This window comes from Clarias gariepinus, chromosome 6 (genome assembly GCF_024256425.1).
Source record: "Clarias gariepinus isolate MV-2021 ecotype Netherlands chromosome 6, CGAR_prim_01v2, whole genome shotgun sequence".
NCBI classification, from domain to species: Eukaryota; Metazoa; Chordata; class Actinopteri; order Siluriformes; family Clariidae; genus Clarias; species Clarias gariepinus.
Genome location: NC_071105.1, coordinates 37,492,438 through 37,513,119, shown reverse-complemented (window position 1 = coordinate 37,513,119; position 20,682 = coordinate 37,492,438). Strand labels below are relative to the sequence as shown.

At 39.0% G+C, this 20,682-nt stretch overlaps 1 protein-coding gene across 2 annotated transcripts in view; it reads left to right on the top strand.

Annotated features, from left to right (window-relative positions):
• gpd2 (glycerol-3-phosphate dehydrogenase 2 (mitochondrial)) overlaps positions 1-13,414 on the top strand; it is a 34,289-nt gene extending 20,875 nt beyond the window's left edge. For both annotated transcript variants that reach the window (XM_053498710.1, XM_053498711.1), the window contains exons 10-17: positions 517-651; positions 1,149-1,324; positions 3,778-3,909; positions 5,676-5,834; positions 7,485-7,597; positions 7,685-7,763; positions 9,437-9,535; positions 10,084-13,414. In XM_053498710.1, coding sequence (XP_053354685.1) covers positions 517-651; positions 1,149-1,324; positions 3,778-3,909; positions 5,676-5,834; positions 7,485-7,597; positions 7,685-7,763; positions 9,437-9,535; positions 10,084-10,209 — 1,019 coding nt within the window. In that variant the 3' untranslated portion in view covers positions 10,210-13,414. The remainder of the gene's footprint in view (positions 1-516; positions 652-1,148; positions 1,325-3,777; positions 3,910-5,675; positions 5,835-7,484; positions 7,598-7,684; positions 7,764-9,436; positions 9,536-10,083) is intronic.
• Positions 13,415-20,682: the final 7,268 nt, after the last annotated feature.

Here is a 20,682-nt window from a genome sequence, read left to right as displayed (position 1 = left end):
CAAAATAAGAGAAGGCACGAATAATGGAAGTTGGGTGTGAAGGTAGGAGTAATGTAAGGTTGGGAATAACAGAAGGTGGAAATAATAGAAAGTAGACATACAGTGTGAATACCGAACCAATTTGTTTTAAAAAAATAATAAAAAATTCTTTCACTTTAGTCTGTGCAGTTGCTTGGATCCCGCACATTACTTCTTGATGCTGTTTTGTTTTTATATAAATTTTTGGATTAAACATCAAACCACATGGCTTTTAACTCTATATTTATGTACGTTATAAGAATGTATGTTCTAATATATTAATAATAAATAGGTTTTTTTTTTTCTGTAATTGTTGATGTTCTAGTTATTTTGCCATTGCGTTTGTCCTGATGGAAATCTGGTGCTTCATCTGCTTCAGTTGAGACCAAACACCAGCCGAGGATTCTTCATCCAGTGCTGGAATCAGGCTACTCGTATCTGTGACATTTCCTCTGTGCTCAGTCTGTGTGTGTGTGTGTGTCTTTTCTGTCATCTCAGTGCGAAGAGGCGATGTCCTGGCAGCCTGGAGCGGCATCCGTCCACTGGTCACTGACCCCAACTCTAAAGACACCCAGTCCATCTGCCGCAACCACGTCGTCAACATCAGCGAGAGCGGCCTGGTCACCATCGCCGGTCAGTCGCAGCGGAAAACAATCCCGCCTTTGTCAGCCGCTCCAGGAAACAAGTCCTGTTACGTGTTTTCTGAGCGCCTCTGGTGTAGAATGTGCAGTGCGCTTCTGTCTTCTCTGTGGGTCAGATTCCCACAACGTCAGAAGTGACGCATGTTGCGCTCACTTAGATCTGGATTACATAAAGTCACAATCAGTGAGGGAGGAAAAAAAGGTTCTTGAAGAGAGTTTTGTCAAATGTGGAAATGCACCAGAAAAAAAATGCACAAACCTTTTTTTGTTTTTTAAAGGATTATCTAACTTTGTTAGAAGAGCACACACTTTGTTGTAAGGTGTGAGATACGATCATTAAGTGTTCCCCCTAAAGGAGTAACTAAAAAATCTTTAGGGTTAGAACTTTAGGAGCTGTTTGGAATCTAAAAATGTTTTCACGGTAGCATCTGTTTCTATTTACATTTAATGTCAAGTGCAAGTGTTTTGATGTCGATTCTGTTTTTCAAGGTGGCAAGTGGACCACCTACCGCTCCATGGCTGAAGAGACCCTGGACGCTGCGATAAAAGAACACAAGCTTCAGGCCGGACCAAGCAGAACCGTGGGCCTGCTTCTGGAAGGAGGGAAGGACTGGACCCCAACTCTTTACATCAGACTGGTGCAGGACTACGGTCTCGAGAACGAGGTCAGCTCCCAGAACTCAAAAACAAAAAAATACAATGGTGTGCAAAAGTCTAGACACCCTGTTTTTTTTTTTCTGTATTTTTTGTTCTAGATTTTTTTTCTTTTATTGAGTTAGAACATAAGTTTTTCTGATTTTTAAACATTTGTTTTCCACTATAAAATTAAAAGTAAAACCAAGTAAAAAAAAAAAACATTTACCAAAAAAGGAGGCAGCACATTAAACGATGGGGAGTCAAAAATGCTCTGTATTTTACAGGTAGTCCCCGACATACGAACATTCCAGTTACAAATTTCTGCAGATACGAACAGACTGCGATTCTATAAACATTCGTAGATGCAAACAAGTCATTGAAGTAGTACACGTGTATTATACAAAAAATAGACACTGCAGTGCACCAGATACCAATATTCACAATTATATACAATATTTTTAGTGGTACGTGAATGTACAGTATAAAATGTCTAAAGTCTGGTATATTGTGTGTGTGTGTGTGTGTGTGTGTGTGTGTGTGTGTGTGTGTGTGTGTGTGTGTGTGTGTGTGTGTGTGTGTGCGCAAAGGAAATCAGTCGGCCTCACCAGTTTTAATGAATCAGTCCAGGAGCACAATGATTTCTATTTTTGCACATCATATTTCTATTTGAATTTTTAGTTCTATTTTTCCTAGTTTAATTTAATTTTTTATTTAATTTCTATCGTATTTCTTTTATTCATATTTATTTCTTATTGTAAACTTTAATTCTCTTCTAGGGTCGATGGCAGTCGTATAATGCATTTCACTACATTTCGTACTGTGTATGTTTGTGTATGTGACAAATAAAATTTGAATTTGATTTGATGATAGAACATGTCTGTTCTGTAAATCTGTCTTCAAGTTCAAATTCAAATTTTATTTGTCACATACACAATCATACACAGTACGATATGCAGTGAAAGGCTTAAACGACCGCCCGTGACCTTACAAATAAATAAAATAAATAAAAAGATTATTAATAGAAAATAAATATAAAATAAATTTAAAAAATTAAATATAGAAAATAACTTTAGCGAAGGAAAGAAAAATATATCTATAGAAGATAGGACAAAATATACAATATGAGAAAAATAAATATAAGAAAACCTAACTGTTCAAATATGGAGGAAGACATGTGTGCGATCCTGATGGTGAAAAATCCTTATTTTGGAAAATCCTCAACAGTACAATACAGTGGAAAACAGCTCTGGAAAAAAATTTAGGTCCGGGATTCCCTTTGCAATTTAAAGGCGCAGAGACAACACTGTTACATTTGACGTGTGAGATTCATTTCCTTAGGTGCAGTTACTGTTTTTGCCTGGGAAAAGGGTACAGGGATGTAGTCAAGTCGTTTGTTTAACTTTACATTGTATATCCATGTCAAAGAACTCACTTTGTCTGACTTAAGAACTAATCCGACTTACGAACGTGCTCCCGGAACGGAACTCGTTCGTAAGTCGGGGACGACCTGCACATAATTTTTTTTTTTCGATTTAACCTCCTTGCTTTTCAATACATTTTGTCCATCTGTCAACAAGCTTTCGTGTTACCTCATAAAAAAAAAATTCAGGCTGAGCTGCAAGCCATGAATATACCGCTGTCTTTACTTCTTCATCAGAAGTGAATCTTCGTCCTCGTAGGGCTGCTTTCATGGGACCAAACAGGTGAAAATCTGATGGAGTAGGATCAGGACTGTAGGGAGGACGCATTAATACCTCAGAGTGTCGATGGTGTGGAGCAGAAGTGTGCGGACGTGTATTGTCGCGCAAAATCACGACGCCCTCAGATGGGTTTCTTTTATTCCTTATTTGTTAAGTGTTATATCGCACTTGTGATTAATTCTACCAGTTTAGGTTCATCTCAGTAACCTACAGTATCTTCTCTTGGAGAAACAGATACAGACACAGAGTTATTAACCGAACAGCTTTTCCTCTCTAGAGTCACTTATCATGATGCGCCGTTTATTTCCCCATCGTTTTATGATGCCATTAGAACAATGGTCAGAGGAAGCGAGCCGTCTTTTTCCTCGTCGAGGAGCTTGACTCCGGTTTGCTGTCGTCCCCCGCGGTTCAGTCGGGAGAGAAGAGCCGGCATCGTCCTCGTTAGGAGCCGCGACGAGCTCAGCGGAGCCTTGGCCTCCACGACAGACGCTGTTTTTGCGGCATATTTAAAAAGGTCAGCATGCAGATATTTCTGACAGCACTTGACCTTTGGTGGACGGCTTCGAATCGAAGTAACTGCCTCAGGTTTTTTTTTTTCCTTCCTCTTTTAACGTTTAACGCTTAGCGTGTACGAGAAACACAGCTGATTCACCTGGACGAAAAAAGAGAACGACAGAACAGAAACGTGTCACTTTGGAGTGTGTGCGTGTGTATGCGTGTGTGTGTGAGAATGACATGTCACACTCTTTTTTTTTCTCAGCTGATACACACTCCCTTCACAGGTCGCCCAGCACCTCGCCGCGACGTACGGAGGGAGGGCGTTCGAAGTCGCCAAGATGGCGCAGGTGACAGGAAAGAGGTGGCCGATAGTGGGGAAACGCCTGGTGTCAGAATTCCCCTACATCGAGAGCGAGGTACACAAAGCTCTGCGTGTGTGTGTGTGTGTGTGTGTGTGTGTGTGTGTGTGTGTGTGTGTGAGAGAGTGAGAGTGTGTGTGTGAGAGTGTGTGTGTGAGAGTGTGTGTGTGAGAGTGTGTGTGTGAGAGTGTGTGTGCGAGAGTGCGTGCGAGAGTGCGTGCGAGAGTGCGTGCGAGAGTGCGTGCGAGAGTGCGTGCGAGAGTGCGTGCGTGCGCGAGTGCGTGCGTGCGCGAGTGCGTGCGTGCGCGAGGGTTATGTACGGTATTAAAGAGTACTAATAGTGTGTGTGTGTGTGTGTGTGTGTGTGTGTGTGTGTGTAGGTGATGTACGGTATTAAAGAGTACTAATAGTGTGTGTGTGTGTGTGTGTAGGTGATGTACGGTATTAAAGAGTACTAATAGTGTGTGTGTGTGTGTGTGTAGGTGATGTACGGTATTAAAGAGTACTAATAGTGTGTGTGTGTGGGTGTGTGTGTGGGTGATGTACGGTATTAAAGAGTACTAATAGTGTGTGTGTGTGTGTGTGTGTGTAGGTGATGTACGGTATTATAGAGTACTAATAGTGTGTGTGTGTGTGTGTGTGTGTGTGTGTGTGTGTGTGTGTAGGTGATGTACGGTATTAAAGAGTACTAATAGTGTGTGTGTGTGTGTGTGTAGGTGATGTACGGTATTAAAGAGTACTAATAGTGTGTGTGTGTGTGTGTGTGTGTGTGTGTGTGTGTAGGTGATGTACGGTATTAAAGAGTACTAATAGTGTGTGTGTGTGTGTGTGTGTAGGTGATGTACGGTATTAAAGAGTACTAATAGTGTGTGTGTGTGTGTGTGTGTGTGTGTGTGTGTGTAGGTGATGTACGGTATTAAAGAGTACTAATTGTGTGTGTGTGTGTGTGTGTGTGTGTGTGTGTGTGTGTGTGTGTGTGTGAGAGTGTGTGTGAGAGTGTGTGTGAGAGTGTGTGTGAGAGTGTGTGTGAGAGTGCGTGCGAGAGTGCGTGCGAGAGTGCGTGCGAGAGTGCGTGCGTGCGTGCGCGAGTGCGTGCGTGCGCGAGTGCGTGCGTGCGCGAGTGCGTGCGTGCGCGAGGGTTATGTACGGTATTAAAGAGTACTAATAGTGTGTGTGTGTGTGTGTGTGTGTGTGTGTGTGTGTGTAGGTGATGTACGGTATTAAAGAGTACTAATAGTGTGTGTGTGTGTGTGTGTGTGTGTGTGTGTGTAGGTGATGTACGGTATTAAAGAGTACTAATAGTGTGTGTGTGTGTGTGTGTGTGTGTAGGTGATGTACGGTATTAAAGAGTACTAATAGTGTGTGTGTGTGGGTGTGTGTGTGGGTGATGTACGGTATTAAAGAGTACTAATAGTGTGTGTGTGTGTGTGTGTGTAGGTGATGTACGGTATTAAAGAGTACTAATAGTGTGTGTGTGTGTGTGTGTGTGTGTGTGTGTGTGTGTGTGTGTAGGTGATGTACGGTATTAAAGAGTACTAATAGTGTGTGTGTGTGTGTGTGTGTAGGTGATGTACGGTATTAAAGAGTACTAATAGTGTGTGTGTGTGTGTGTGTGTGTGTGTGTGTGTGTAGGTGATGTACGGTATTAAAGAGTACTAATAGTGTGTGTGTGTGTGTGTGTGTGTAGGTGATGTACGGTATTAAAGAGTACTAATAGTGTGTGTGTGTGTGTGTGTGTGTGTGTGTGATGTACGGTATTAAAGAGTACTAATAGTGTGTGTGTGTGTGTGTGTGTGTGTGTGTGTGTGTGTGTGTGTGTGTAGGTGATGTACGGTATTAAAGAGTACGCCTGCACAGCCATAGACATGATCTCGCGGCGGACGCGTCTGGGTTTCCTGAACGTGCAGGCGGCTGATGAAGCTCTCCCGCGCGTGGTGGAGATCATGGCCAAGGAGCTGAAGTGGAGCGAGGAAGGGAAGAAGGTGCGTCACTCGTTTACTCGTTTATTAAAACAACGTGAACGTCATCCGTCTGCGCTTTAAGGTCAAATCATTACAGTAGAGTTTATACCACTGTTGTGTGTGTGTGTGTGTGTGTGTGTGTTTTCTTCACCAGATCGTGCGTTTGTTTACTTTGTACCAATCGCTCTTTTATTAACGTTTTCCAAACACTCGTTTTTTTTCCTCACACAATGCCCTCAGGAGCGCACGCCAAAGGTCTCGGCGCGGTCACGTGATCGCACCCGAGACCCGAGCTATTGTTAACACCAGCTGAAAATACTCACACCATTGAATTACACAATATCAGCTGGGTAGCGTACCTGCGTCTTACGTGGGTGTCTGAGGGGGTATATCCCAGTGTCCGTGTGTGTGTGTGTGTGTGTGTGTGTGTGTGTGATAGAGTTACACATACATCCAAGGTTTCCTGTCGAAACAAAAGGCCTAATAATAGCGCAGATTGCTAAGCTGCTTCCCAGGAGTTAAACACTTAGGCTTTCTCGAAGCACACAATACAGGTGTACCACACCCCACACACACACACCCCACACACACACACACAGTTTCTCATACATTAAAGAAACGCCCATGCTGTGTTCACACTTACTACAAATAAAGTTTCTACAGGAGTCAGTTATTTTAGTGTGTTGATGTTGTTTGATATTTGATGTTATAATGCGTTATAGCTTAAGAAAGTGAGTTGTTCAACAAATAATGTACTTTGTCACTTAATGACTTAATGCTTCAACATCAATTATTGACAGTACAGAAAATGTTAAAGTGTATGTTATAATGCATTATAATATACTGTACCGTGCCCTTTATAGCACTTCATAATACCTTATTACTCATTAAACAGGCCTGCGCGAAGTGCCTTTATAAGAGCTCATAAGCGTCAATGCTACAGTGTGTCTAATAAACACATCTACAAACTGTAGTCTTGTACAATCGTTTGGAAACCTACATTGTATGTTATAATGCATTATAGCTTATAGCTTTTCGCACTCGCAGGGTGTACTGTATGCACGTTATAATGCATCATAATGGCATCATGTATGATAGCACTATTCATATGGTTTCAGTACTGTATATAGAGTTGTAGTAATGTTTTAAAAGCTCACTTCATTCCGTACTGACCTGCCAAAGTGCATTATAGTCCTTACTTTTACATTGATTAGAACCTGTCTTGTGTGTTATGATGCATTATAACTTTTGAGTATACGACTAATCCCAACAGTCGTAATGGATTTATGCATAACACTAAATAGAGAGAGAGTATGAAGTCATAATAATGGTTTAATAACTAAACTTATTATATTCTGTATATTCCAACCTGACATAATGCTGCATTAGGGTCTCATGGGGAAAAGATGCTGTAATGCATCGTGTAACTTGACATTATGAAGGTTTGTATTTAAAAAAAAAACGTTTTATACATAAGCTTTTACTTGTTTTACGCTGAACGCTGTAAGTTATTAAATATTCAATATCATATGTATGATTATGACGCATTATAATGCATTGTAATCACTCTTAAAAAGTATATACTGTATATGTTTATGTAGTAATTTTTGGGTGGTTTTTGGAAACGGTGTGTGTGTGTGTGTGTGTGTACGTATTGGGTGTTTTTTTCAGGAGGAACTGAAGGCAGCTAAACAGTTTCTGTACCAGGAGATGGGCTACAAAGCTCGTTCTGAGCAGCTCACCAAGACGTCTGAGATCTCACTCACACCCGAGCAAGTGGCCAGGTACACTGTGTGTGTGTATGTGTGTCCGTGTGTGTGTCCATGTGTGTGTGTTTATAACCTGCACTAATTATCTGTTAACTGTTCCAGGTATAAGAAGCGCTTCTATAAGTTTGACAAAGAGAGCAAAGGTTTCATTACGACGTTAGATGTGCAGCAAGTCCTGGAGGTGAGAACCTTTTATACCACAATAATATTATTTTTAAAAATATAAAAAATTGAATAAATGAATGAAAAAGGGAAGTAGAATGAAATAATTTGATATGTCATTAATTGAAAAAAAATTTAATTGACACTTAGATATTGAAAAAAATATATTGATATTTAAATATTTTATTTTTTATTATTATTATTATTATTCATGAATTAATAAAACTATTAATAAAATTTTTTTAATGCATAATTATATATAAAATTTTAATAGCAGTTAAAAAACATTAAATTATTTGGGTGTCAGTTTTAAATGACAAATAACCAATGATGCATTTAATTAATTTATTTATATTATAGTCAGGTTGCACTTTAATGAAATGTTTGTTTATTTGTTAATTTATTTAATATTTGGGTCACATTTGGATTCTGATGGGTTGGAAGGTGTTGATTAATTCCCTAGACGCCAAAGGTAGTGCAGCTGGTTTACAGCATATACATAGTGTATATATTATAGTATATATTATAGTGTATCAGATGCGTCATTGTTACTATGGTAACCTAAACATATGATAATAGAATGTGTTAACTGTTCAATAGAGGGAGATTCTCGGTAGAGTGACATCGCAAGAACGGGTGATTAAATAAGGAACGATTATCATAACCAGAAGATGAACTGATTAGATTACGAAATCATTTCACACATTATCAAGGTCACAGCAAGGTCAGCTGTCTGAAATAGTGTCATTTCATGTTTAAAGTAGATTTAAAAGGTTTGCAGGCCTTAAGGGTCAGCCCCGAAGCATCAGTCTGATAACTCTTCCATACATGTAACTCTCTCTGTTTCACTCCTCTTCTATGCACGCTGTTTCAGTGTCTATGTAAATAAGATACGGCTGAGCCGCGCCCCTGCAGCAGGAGCTGAGCAAGTAGCTGGGTCATGTTAGAGGGAAAAATCCAATTGTCTTGCTTAAACCTGGCTAATGTACGGCTAGCTCAAAAAAAAAAATTAATAAATAGTTGTTGTTGGTCTCAACTTGGGACCGGACAGCGGAAAGACTAAATAATAGTAATAGGTAATGACCAAAAAGTTTATTTTGCATAATTTTTGCATGTCTGTTATAGACTGTTTATTATTTATTTATTATTTTACAGTACAAATTTATATTCAAGAGCTTATAGTATATGAATGAGATGATTATAATTGATAGTGTTGCATCATGTTTGTATATGTTATGTGCTTAATATTATGTTGAGTGACATGTTTTGGGGTCACTTGACAGGGCAAAGGCTATATAATGTACTCTATAGCAGTGGAATCTAGGAGTGGCAGAGGGGTAATGGGGGATTTAAAGGTAGTTCTGGCACACGGGGCGGACTAAACCGCAACACTGATGGTTTCAAGTTTGACTAAGACCTCATGAGACTTGGATTATTGTGGAGCGTCCACCTTGCTAGTTTCTGTTACTATGGAAACAGTAAAGGTACTGTAATGAGATACAAACACGTGTTGTCATAAAAGCAGATAAATAAAGGAATTTCCCTTAACTTATTTGCAATATATTTTTGTTTTTTTCTCTAAAAATCCACAATTTCTTGACTCGCTATAAGGGAAAAAATCTGTTCCTGTGTTCTCATATGAATACTGATTGTATTGTCTGTCTGTCTGTCTTGTTTTTTGTTTTTTTCTAGAAACTGAGCGTTCAGATCGACGAGAACGCCCTCCACGAGATCCTCAACGAGGTCGATCTGAACAAAAACGGACAGGTGGAACTGGACGAGTTCCTGCAGGTACGATATCAGTGAGACTTACAGATTGATGATTACGTTGCAAGCGCTGTATTTATAGCGCATGGATCTTTGCGCGCGCCTCATTAGCTTGATAGAAAGTCGTGCTGGGAGGGACAAAGGTGTGGACACTTAACTACTGCGCGATGTGCGTCCTCACCTGGGTCCTGACAGACCAGCTGTAATTAAAAGCGCTGGAGTGTCCTCGCGGCGCTTACGATAACGAGCGTGCGGTAAATTAGCGCGAGGCGTGTGGATTTTTTTTTTTTTTTTTTGGCCGCTTGCAACCGAGCATGACTGAGATTACTGGGATAATTGACAGCGGCTAGAGGGCAGGTGTTAAAGTACTGTAGGATGATGACTTGTTAGTTTTAATATGGACTTAATGAGAGGCCACCGTGTGAGTGTGTGTCTGCGTGTGTTGGTTGGTGCGGACTTTGTGCATGTGTCCGAGATAATGTTATGTCACGTGACACGGACAGGCGTGTACGCAAGGACGTTTCTTCACGAGCGACGCGTCTGATTTAGATCTGCTCTTTTAATCCGCTCAGCTCATGAGTGCGGTTCAGAGGGGACAGATCTCCGACAGCAGACTGGCCATCCTGATGAAGACGGCGGAGGAGAGCTTGGACTCCAGGCGACCGGTGTCTGTGGACCGCAGCGGCGGAGGAGTGTGAGGCCCGAGAACTTCGACCAGAGTCACAGATCTCAGGAGGTGTCCACTTGGACAAGTGGGAAAAAAATAACTAAAAATTGCTTTGTTTCATTTTCATTAATTTTAAGCTTGCATCGCATTTATTTAACGCAATTATTTAACAGTAAAAGTTTTGGATATGCATGATCTCTTAATCATTGAGGCTGCAAATTCAGACAACATTTACTTGAGCCTGTGCTGAAACCGCGTCATCGTGACCTGACGACCATCTGAGCAATCAAAAATGATAACGATTAAGCAAACTATAAAATGGTTAGGGTTTGTTTCTCAATAGCGTCGGTGTAATTGCCGGTCCTGGATGCTTGATGTTTTATTAAATTCCATACTTTAAAATTGTTTCTACTGTATAAGCATTCACGGCCCAGAACGCAAACCCACGAACCCGTGTCCACGTTAGAGCAACGCCAAGTGAGTTGTAATTGTTACTATTATGACAACAATGTTTCATTGGGAACTCTGAACCTTTTAACACTACACTCACAAGACTGTATACTAAATTACAACCCACGCCGCGTTATAATCGTTTATTTAGTTGTGACGCACTTGAACATTATTCCCGGGAAACATTCTTTTAGGATAATGATGTTGGCAAGAAAATGTGGGTCATATCAACAACACTTTTCCGAAGTTTGTTATAGAATATTAATATAGAATATTACCTGGTGATCGCAGGATCTGTGAAGTTGTTTAAACACACAAACGTCGGTTATAATCGTTTTCCATTTTCTATTTCGCAAATTAAGCTTGTTTGAAAACAGGTCAGTGTTGAAAACCCTGCGGTTGAATATTTGGCAACCCAAGAACAGAGACACTCGCGCACACACTACAGGTTTGTATGCTAGCGCAGTCGTGAACGTTTATAATAATGAACGTTTTAATTGGGAATACTTTTACAACACGGCCGTCCAGTCGTTTTACTGATTTTGGTTTGACCCTCATTCCCGGGAACTTTTTTTTTTTTTTGGGAAAAAGTACAGGAATCGTAACACTGTTTTGGGGTCCAGGGATACTATAGTGTTTTGTTATTCTTATTTTGATTATAATTGATTAAACATGCAATGAAAGTCTATGGCAGGCAACAGAACAGTCAACGAGCATTTTAATTTTTTTATGAAACATGGGACACTGGATCAGTTTCACACTTCATCTGATCAGTCTTTTAAGTCTGATAAAAAATCGGACAATTTATTCCGGAAGTGCTTTAATTTCCTTTGAATCTGTGGGTCATCTATTGAGTTTGATTGATTCCAGGTTTGCTATATTGCAGTGGCCACGATATTGTGAAACTCGAGTCATCACCGAACTCGAGTTACGTGACCACGAAACCAGGCCTAAAACAAAAGCTAGCAATGAGTACACGTATGTAATTCATAACCAAAATCAGACGAGAAAGTTAACAGCGATGCCAAGGAAGAAGAATTGAGGCCGTGTCTAATAAAGTTCATTTCCATTATCAAGTAGAAGAGTTTAAGGTTATTCCACCATCAGAGTGACGATGAATAGAGAATATCAAATGCTCATGAAAACATTAAACTGAATCACTTGAATAATCATTGAACAGAACTACTACTACTACTACTAGGTGCTTGGACCCCTTAATCACTGTTTGAATGTAAATATGATTTACTGTTCAGCCTCAAAGTTGAAATTATCATCATTGGTGATGATAAAAATGGAAGATTTAACCCACTATCTCTTGACCACACCCGAAAGATCGCGCGTCCACGTCAGATGTCGTTTTACCAGCAGGTGGTGCTGTTATTAGCTATAGTGCTAGTTAGATTGTTAGAAACCATCGCGTTATGAAAATAAAACGTCGTTTAAATCTTTATAATACAGTTGGAAGTCTTACACACTGTTAATAAATTTTTTTTTTTGGCATCCTTGAGTAAATTTTGAGCTGAAATACGCTGCAAAACTTGTTTTCGTTGGTTTCGTTACTAGCGTGCGTTATATTGTCGTTAACAAATTGTTGCTTCGTAAACTTGTGCAATAATAATAATAATTGAACTCTGCTCTGATGCTCCGTCACAAACGCATGCGGTGCCATTAACGTTCATAGCTGGTTAGCATGACTGGTGTGTGTACAGTATGAGTGAGACGAGTGCCGTCCTCGTGTCCTAGTATCCTAGCACATGTATTATATTATATTATATTATATTATATTATATTATATTATATTATATTATGTCATATTACAGTTCTATAGCTGTGCCATTATTTAAGGTTGTACAATGTGATAGTACAAGGACACTCCTGAGCGATTGTATGGGAGAACGTGATACCGTGGGCGGAGCTACTGTGATGCACTTTTCCTGCACGTCTTCTTCTTCTTCCTGTCTAAGTTTACACTCGCTGCACAATTTCACACATGCACTAATACAATACTGATATTGGTATTGAGACTGATTCTCCAGCACTCCTGCCGTTTACCTGGTCTGTCTACAGTACTGTGCATGTCTTATCGAAATACTAAACCAAATGAAAAAGTTTATTATTTCATAATTTTAGTGCTTGGACACTGTGATCGCTTCCTAGCACGGTCGTGTGCCAATAGCACTAGAATGTATTACTCATTTGTGCTTTTATTAAATTGTTTTGCGTTGCTTAATTAAGATCTTGGATAATATTTAATTGCTGTCTTTTTTTTTCTTTGCCTGAATACGCACAATGTTTTCGGACCAGTGTCAATTAACCAAAAAGAAAATAACTTTTTGTAGTCTTGAATCTTTACAGCTTGTTGCTAGTTGCATGATTATAATTATTATTATTGTTATTTTAATCTAACTATTATTATCATTATTAGTGTTATAATAATCATTAGGATTAGTATATATGTTTCAGGAGTTACATACCATGTACTACTGCGCTCTTCAGTTTGTGCTAGCTTTAGCGTTTATACGGAAGACATTTAATGTGCCTTGTTTTCTAGCAAGAAGTCACTGATGATGATTGCACAATTATATATTTTACTGTTTTAATTCCTTTGTCTATGTTATTACTGTTACCGTTCATACAATAACTTTTGTGATGTTCTCCGGTGCCAGTGTTCAGCGTACAGTATGACAGTGTTGACTGATTGTGTGTGTCGTATGCGGATGATATTTCACTCTATTCATTCTTGAAAGAGAATCCAGAATTAACACAATTAAACACAATTAAACATATCTGGTTGCATCATTTTGGGTTTCTTCTTTAGTTCACCTCCTTCTCTCTTCCTGCCTCTCGTTCCACACACTCACACAGATATCTGCATATACAGTACAGTTCTTCTCTAGTCTAAACTAATTGGCTTTAAATCCGCAGTCGAAATCTATTACACGCTTATTTTTTTCCTGATTGATGAGAAGCACAGATACGTGGCCCATATGTCCATGTTTCAGCAGCAAGGTGTCCCTTTATCTGCCTGTCCAATAATCCCTGGGACGAACCGCTCCACAGCGAGGGATAAGGAAGGCCGCGGCGGTGCGATCAGCTTCCAGGACAATGCAATTAAACCAGCAGCGCAGCCGCAGAGCTGCCGCTAATCCTCGGCCTCGTCTGAGCAGATGTAAGACTAGCCGTGGCAATCCGCCAAGATTGCACGATTATAATAAGCATAATAACCTCAGCGTCAGCCTTTGCTGGAACTAGAGGCACTGGAGGTCAGGAAGTCAGGGATGTGGAACTGCATCAGGAGTTTAAAAGTAACAAGTGATCCTGGGTCTCTCTCAGTGCTGCTGTGGATAAGATACGATACAGCATGAGACAATATGATACCATATGGTATAATGTGATATCATGCAGTATGATACAAGACAATATAATACAATATAATATGTTATAATACAATACCATGTGATACGTTGCAATATATGATTTTATATATATATAATACAATATGATACAATACGATACCATGTGATACAATATGATGACGCCATGTGATATAATATGATATGATACAATGTGATACGGTTCAATGATACGATACACTATGATGTGATATGGTACCATATGATATGATACAATATTATGGGATCGAATACAATATAATATATGATACGATACAATATGTTACGATACTATGTGATATGGTACAATATGATACTTTGTTATACAGTATGATACAATATAGTATGAAACAATACCAGGTGATATGAACAATATGATACGATCTAATATGATACTATACCAAACAATATAATATGAAAAAATAGGATATGATACAATATCATATGATACGATAACAGGTGGTAGGATACAATATAATATGCTAATATACGATACAATATGATATGGTAAAATACAATAGGTATTGGATGCAATATAAGATGATAATATACGATACAATATGTTACGATACAATGCAATGTGATACGATACGATTGTTTTTCCTGTATAAAGTTATAGAGAATATTGTATAAGACAGTCAGTGCACATTCAAGTAATCATGAGGCAGTTCTTCTGACTTTAATTTATCCTAAAGGTACTTTTACTGAATCCTAAGAAACAGTTCTCCCCTAATGGGCGTGGCCTTTTTTATTATGACCCCATCCACATTTACAGGACCCATGGACTCGCGGAAAGTCACCAGATCTTGACCTAACACCATTGAGAGATTTCAGAGTAAGGTGTTAGACATAATGTTGTGGTGTCATGGCCCGAAAGACTTTTTTTCCCTATTTAAAAAAATTAGGCCTTAACCTAACATTTACGAAAAACATCCATCTTTTGCAACTTCCTGCTGTCTCGGTTTTTCCTCCTGAAGAAACAGGAAGCTGGTTATAAATGGTTCATATTCTCAGTCACTATTCATTTAAAAGATGCATGAATTATGGACGAAGTCCTGAAAAACCGCTACGATCCACATATGAACAACTTACTCTCACTTAGTGCTGCTGTGGATAGGATACGATACACTATGATACGCTACAATACGATATGACGACATGTGATACTTATACTTTTGCGATGATGTGTTTAAGTGACTACAGTTCAAAGTTTCTAGCGTCTTATAAATTCTGCGATTTCTTTTGAACTGCGCTAAGCTGTGATAAACTTTCTAAAGAACTCCCTAGGACTCCCGGCAACCTCAAGATCGTACCAGTTTGGAATCAAATTCTGGGACATATAACAGGCCCATAACGAGCCATAGACTGGATATTTTAAAATAATAAATAAAATAGCCTTCTTTTTTAGTTTTAAACGCTTAAATCTGGACACGATGTTAAGTTTGGTTCAATACATGGAACCTTAATTAGCTACCTGTATTTGTCCTTTTTTTTTTTATTCAAAGAGATAAGAGTTTTTAAAAAAAAAGAAGTTCCTGAAAAGAAAGTTTGTCCCCCAGAATGAGCCAACAATTCTGCACTGAAACATAAAGTTTTACAAAAAGCTCTATCTGCTTAGTAATGGCACAAGTACAGTATATGCCAGCTTGTGAGGACGAGGTTAGCGGGCAGCACTCCCAGGGTCTGAGCGCTGACAAACCCGTCACTACCTGAGCCGGGAAAAAAATAGATTAGATCCCAATTAGAGCTCTTTCTCGTGCCGCTGTTAAAAGAAGAAGAGTCGAAGCTTGAGTAAAGGTCATCATGAGGTTTGAGTGACAGCTCCGACGTCCTCGGCTCCTAATTTTCACTGTTTTCTGGACATGTCTTCGTGCGCCGGATCCAACAACCACCAAGAGCCATTAATTTCCAGGAATAAGGAGTTACAGAGCTGGCGGGTGTACGGAGACGTGTTCTCCAGCTACAGCAGGTGTCAAGAAGGGATTAGGGAGCGTGTAAGTGCAGTGGGGATCAAAGCGGTGGACATCTGGTCATACATTACAGCTGAGCAAAAAGGCCTAAAGTCAGACCAGCTCCCAGAACATGTATGGAGAACGAGCAAGCACGGGGGGAACGCTCCTATAACTACGGGCCGTGTCACGGTGTTTGATAGGCGAGCCTGATGTTCAGCAGCAACAAAATAAAAATGTAACTTTTAATATTTACCTGTAAATAGCCATAAGAAGTGTGAACGATCTGCTGACCGTTAATAAGACTTGTTGAGAATGGTCCAATCACATGAACCCAAATATTTAAAAACAATATTGATTCGTTACGAACAAAAGTGGGAGGGTTCGGGACGCGCAGAACTCCGTCCCAAGGATGATTTGAAAAAATCCAATATTTTTAGTCGATTCTTACATATGATCTCCTGACAGATCAAACTGAAATACAGCCGACTAACTGCTGTTCGAAAGCCTAGATTCACATTACAAGCCATGTTGTTGTTGTTGTTGTTGTTCATTCCCATTCTTTTGCCAGATCGGATCTCCACGTACGCACACATCGATATGTCTTTGCTCGCGCCGTCTGGGTTAAAACATGTGATATTTGTGCGAGCGCTCGTTCATTTCAAACAATAGATGCAATTTTAGTGAAAACTTAGCGCTCAGGGTTTTTCTCTGGAGGACGGCGAGCAGTTAGTCGGCTGTATTTCTGGACGTCCAGAAGAAGGAAGAAAACCAGACGTCTCACTGTAGCTGTTTAGGCAGCTGTTTGCTAGCGCTGCTATCACATACTGATGGATGACGTCAGCGAGCGCTCTGTGTGCTCTAAGCCCAGAAAGTCCCATGAATTCCCATCCGGCCGTTCTCTTTCACGTATCGGCCGTGTCTCCGAACTAGGACTGCGTTCGAAAGTGACTCGGATCCGACCCGAAACACGTCAAAGATCTCAAACAAGATCTGTGTCACATTAGGGGTAAAAAAAAATCACAATAGAGTGACTTCAGGCTGGGAGTGTGAATGTGCTGTACATGTTGTTTTGAAAGGGAGTCGCCTTATTAGAAGCGAGCTTTCCAGAAACGTCCTCAGGGCATCATGTTTGAGAAATGGCTGTGTTTGGTGTATTTGAGCCACCGTGGGGACTTTGGGTTTGTCTGGGTGTTTTCCAGCATTTCTAAGGCGTAATGGCAGTGTTAACTTAGCATTCAAAACCAGGATTCGGGCATTTCAAGCACTAAAAATATACAAATGCACTTTATAAGGCTACAACGTCATTTCGCCTTACAAAGTGTCCCCCAGGCGACCTCGTCCTTAAAATGATGACTAGAGATCTTCAGCGCTCCTGGAGAGTCAGAGAGTCAGAACCCATGTTTCTTTTTTTTTTTTTTCTTTTTTTTGGCCTTTTTATTTTTGTCTCCAACAAAGGCAGCTCCTTCTCTCAGATGTTTGATACAGTTTCTTTGGCCTGTTTGATATTTGGGGGGAAAAAAGCACCAGGGAACAAACAGCGTTATGTGAACACACACACACACACACACACACACACCTTGCACAAACATAAAAACAAAAACAGAACAACAACAACAACAAGCATCATCTACATTCCTGGACAATTTCACAACAAGAAAGTGCGAGGGTGTATTTAATTGTAAAACAGTTCTGGCCTAAAGTTATAGTAGACTTTGAAATAAAGTGCACGTAAAATAAATAAAAAAAATTTTAATACACTTTTTACATTTTTTAAATAAATTAATAAGTCATATAATTTATGTATTTATATAAAGTGTATTATGTACTGGAATATATAATATTTTATAATACAGTATAATACTATTTAAATAATGTTTTAAAAAATTTAAATTAAATAATTTAAATAACATTTTTGTTTATGGAGAACTTGTGTGAACGTAAAGTTTTTTTTGTTTAAGTACAATTTTTCAAATTTTTAAAATAAATCTTTAACCGTATATTTTTACATTTAACTTTAACTGTTAATGTTTTCTTTGGCAATTTATAAAGTTTTTTTAGAGTAATAATATTCTAAGTTTTTTTTCTTGGGATTCATACATACGCATTATTTAACATTATTATTTTTTTATTATTATTATATTGTTTTTTTATTGTTATTATTATTTTTTAAATTTATTATTATTATTATTATTATTATTACTATTATTTATTTTTATTGTTATTATTATTTTTTTTTATTGTTATTATTATTATTATTATTATTAAATTAATTAATGAATACATAAATAAATAAACTTGTGTACAAGGGCCTGGGAAAAAGCCTTCTGTCTTCTGACAGACCTCTAAAATCAGATCTGTGAGATTAAATCCGTGTGTATTATTGAGCGCTGGAGCTCTAACCCTCCCTCCTGCCATTAATAGTCCTAGAACTGTTTTATTAGCGTCTTGAGAAAAGAGCCGTGGAACTCGGCGCCACTATTGTGAGCGGTCGTATTTCATGCAAGTGTTAGGCTCCTGTTTACTTTGCGTTATCTTCATTACCATCATCATCATCACCGTCGTCGTCATCATCATCATTATTATTATTATTATTATTATTATTATTATTATTATTATTAGCCTGGCATAATGCCTTTAGTCATGCTGAGTGAAAGGAGCGGTGAGTGAGAATAATAATGTCTGCGCCGGAAGTTGCCTGAGTCAACAAGGCCAGCTCTGAGACCATGACGTCAGCGGGACTGGAATAACCGTGGGGCTGATGTGTGTGTGTGTGAGACTTGTGGGAGGAACAAAGCCTTAGAAAATGAAAGTCCAAGAATTAACTAATGTAATGTGCAGTGTGTGGAGAGATTTTAATGGCTTTGTTTCGTGATTAGCTGTACATAATGGTTTATTAAAAGAAAAACTTTAATAAAGTCTCAAACGCCCAGAATGCAATGCAGCTGATGCTGTGCACATTCAGTCAGACTGGAGAACTAAAGCGCCGCCGCATCGCTGTCTTTAGACGAAGATCAAGCGTGGGGTTAAATCCCAGGTTAACACAGTTGGCACTGCATTTTGGGTAATGTAGAAGCAAATAACTGGAATTCCAAAGAATTTCATTATAAAGTCGTTGTTGTAGATCATCGTTGTTGTGGATTTTTTTTTCCCATTTAGCTGTAGAACCATAAAATATCACAAACCTTGTAATACTTAATCATAATTTGCATGGATGAAAACTGCGCTACGTTTGAGCAGACGACCGTAAATCGCTAAGAATTGAGACGTTAACAATGAGGCGGAGCGGATTCCGTACACTCGGGGTCATTAGGGGTTCCTGTGGGTAATTGTGGAAGGTTGAATAAAAATCCCAATCCCAGTCCTTCTGTTTAAACACACACACACACACACACACACACACTGCACGCTTGCAGAGGGCACTGGTGTGTCAGGTGCTCCTAATTGCTAAGGAGCAGGTCTTAATTTAACAGGCGGGACAGAGGGTCATTACCATGCGAGCCGCAGCCAACCGGGGATGTTTGCATAACTATCACAGGCCTTCTCATAAACAAGCTTTTAATTAGGCTTAATTAGAATTAGCCGGAGTCAGCAGGGAACGCCAGGCCCTGGTGAAACGCACTCACAAGCCTAATAATCATAAAAAAATATTAATATTAATAATGATAATGACAATAATAATAATAATAATAATACACACACACACCAGACTCAAAATGTAAGCTCTATGCTTCTTCTCCATCTTCTCCATTAAAATGACATTCGTTTGCATTCAGTAGTTTTCATGTCATTGGCCTTACTGTATACTGTAAGAGGGGTATACAGTAAGAGATTAAAAGAGGTTATAAGAGGGGTATAAGGGAAGTAAAAGAGAGGAATATGAGGTTATAAGAGAGGTTTGGGAGGTTATAATAGGGATGTAATATGTTATAAGAGGAGTATAATTGGTTATAAAAGGGGTACAAAATGTTATAGGAGAGGTCTAAGAGGTTATAAGAGACATATGAAAGGTTATAAGAGGTTAGAAGAGACATAAAAGGTTATACAGAAGGCAATGAGGTTAAAAGAGAGGTCTTGGAAGGGAATAAAGGTTATAAGAGGTTATAAGAAAGTATAGGAGGTTATAACCGAGGTATAAGAGAGGAATAATAGTTATGAGAGGGTATAACATGGTCTATAGAAAGCTTATAAGAGGGGAATAAGTGTTATAAGAACAAGAGGTTATAAGAGACGTATTGTATAGAAGAGGAATAAGATGTTATAAGACATTATAAGGGACATATAAAAGGTTATAAGATAAGTATAGGAGGTTATAAGAGGTGTATAATATGTTATAAGACAGCTATAAAAGGTAACCTTGTGTAAGCTGTTAACAGGTTACTAGCCCAGTAAGCCGGGACGGAATTAAAGTAAACCTGCATTAAAAGTGTAAACTGGTCTGTTTTAGTTTCAAAGCCATGTTGGGTTTTACAAACAAAGAAAGACAAATATTAAATTCCATATACTGTAATAAAAACACCTATGGATACAGACTTTTGAGCCAACCTGTGTGTGATTTATAGAGTCCATTCAGAATTTAGAAATTGGACAGATTTAGACACACACACACACACACACGTGAGTTCACATCCTTAAATGTCTTTGCGCTGACTGGTCCAAGGTGAAACGATCCCCGGACACTGAGCCGTGTCCTCTCATACGTCTCACTCGGCC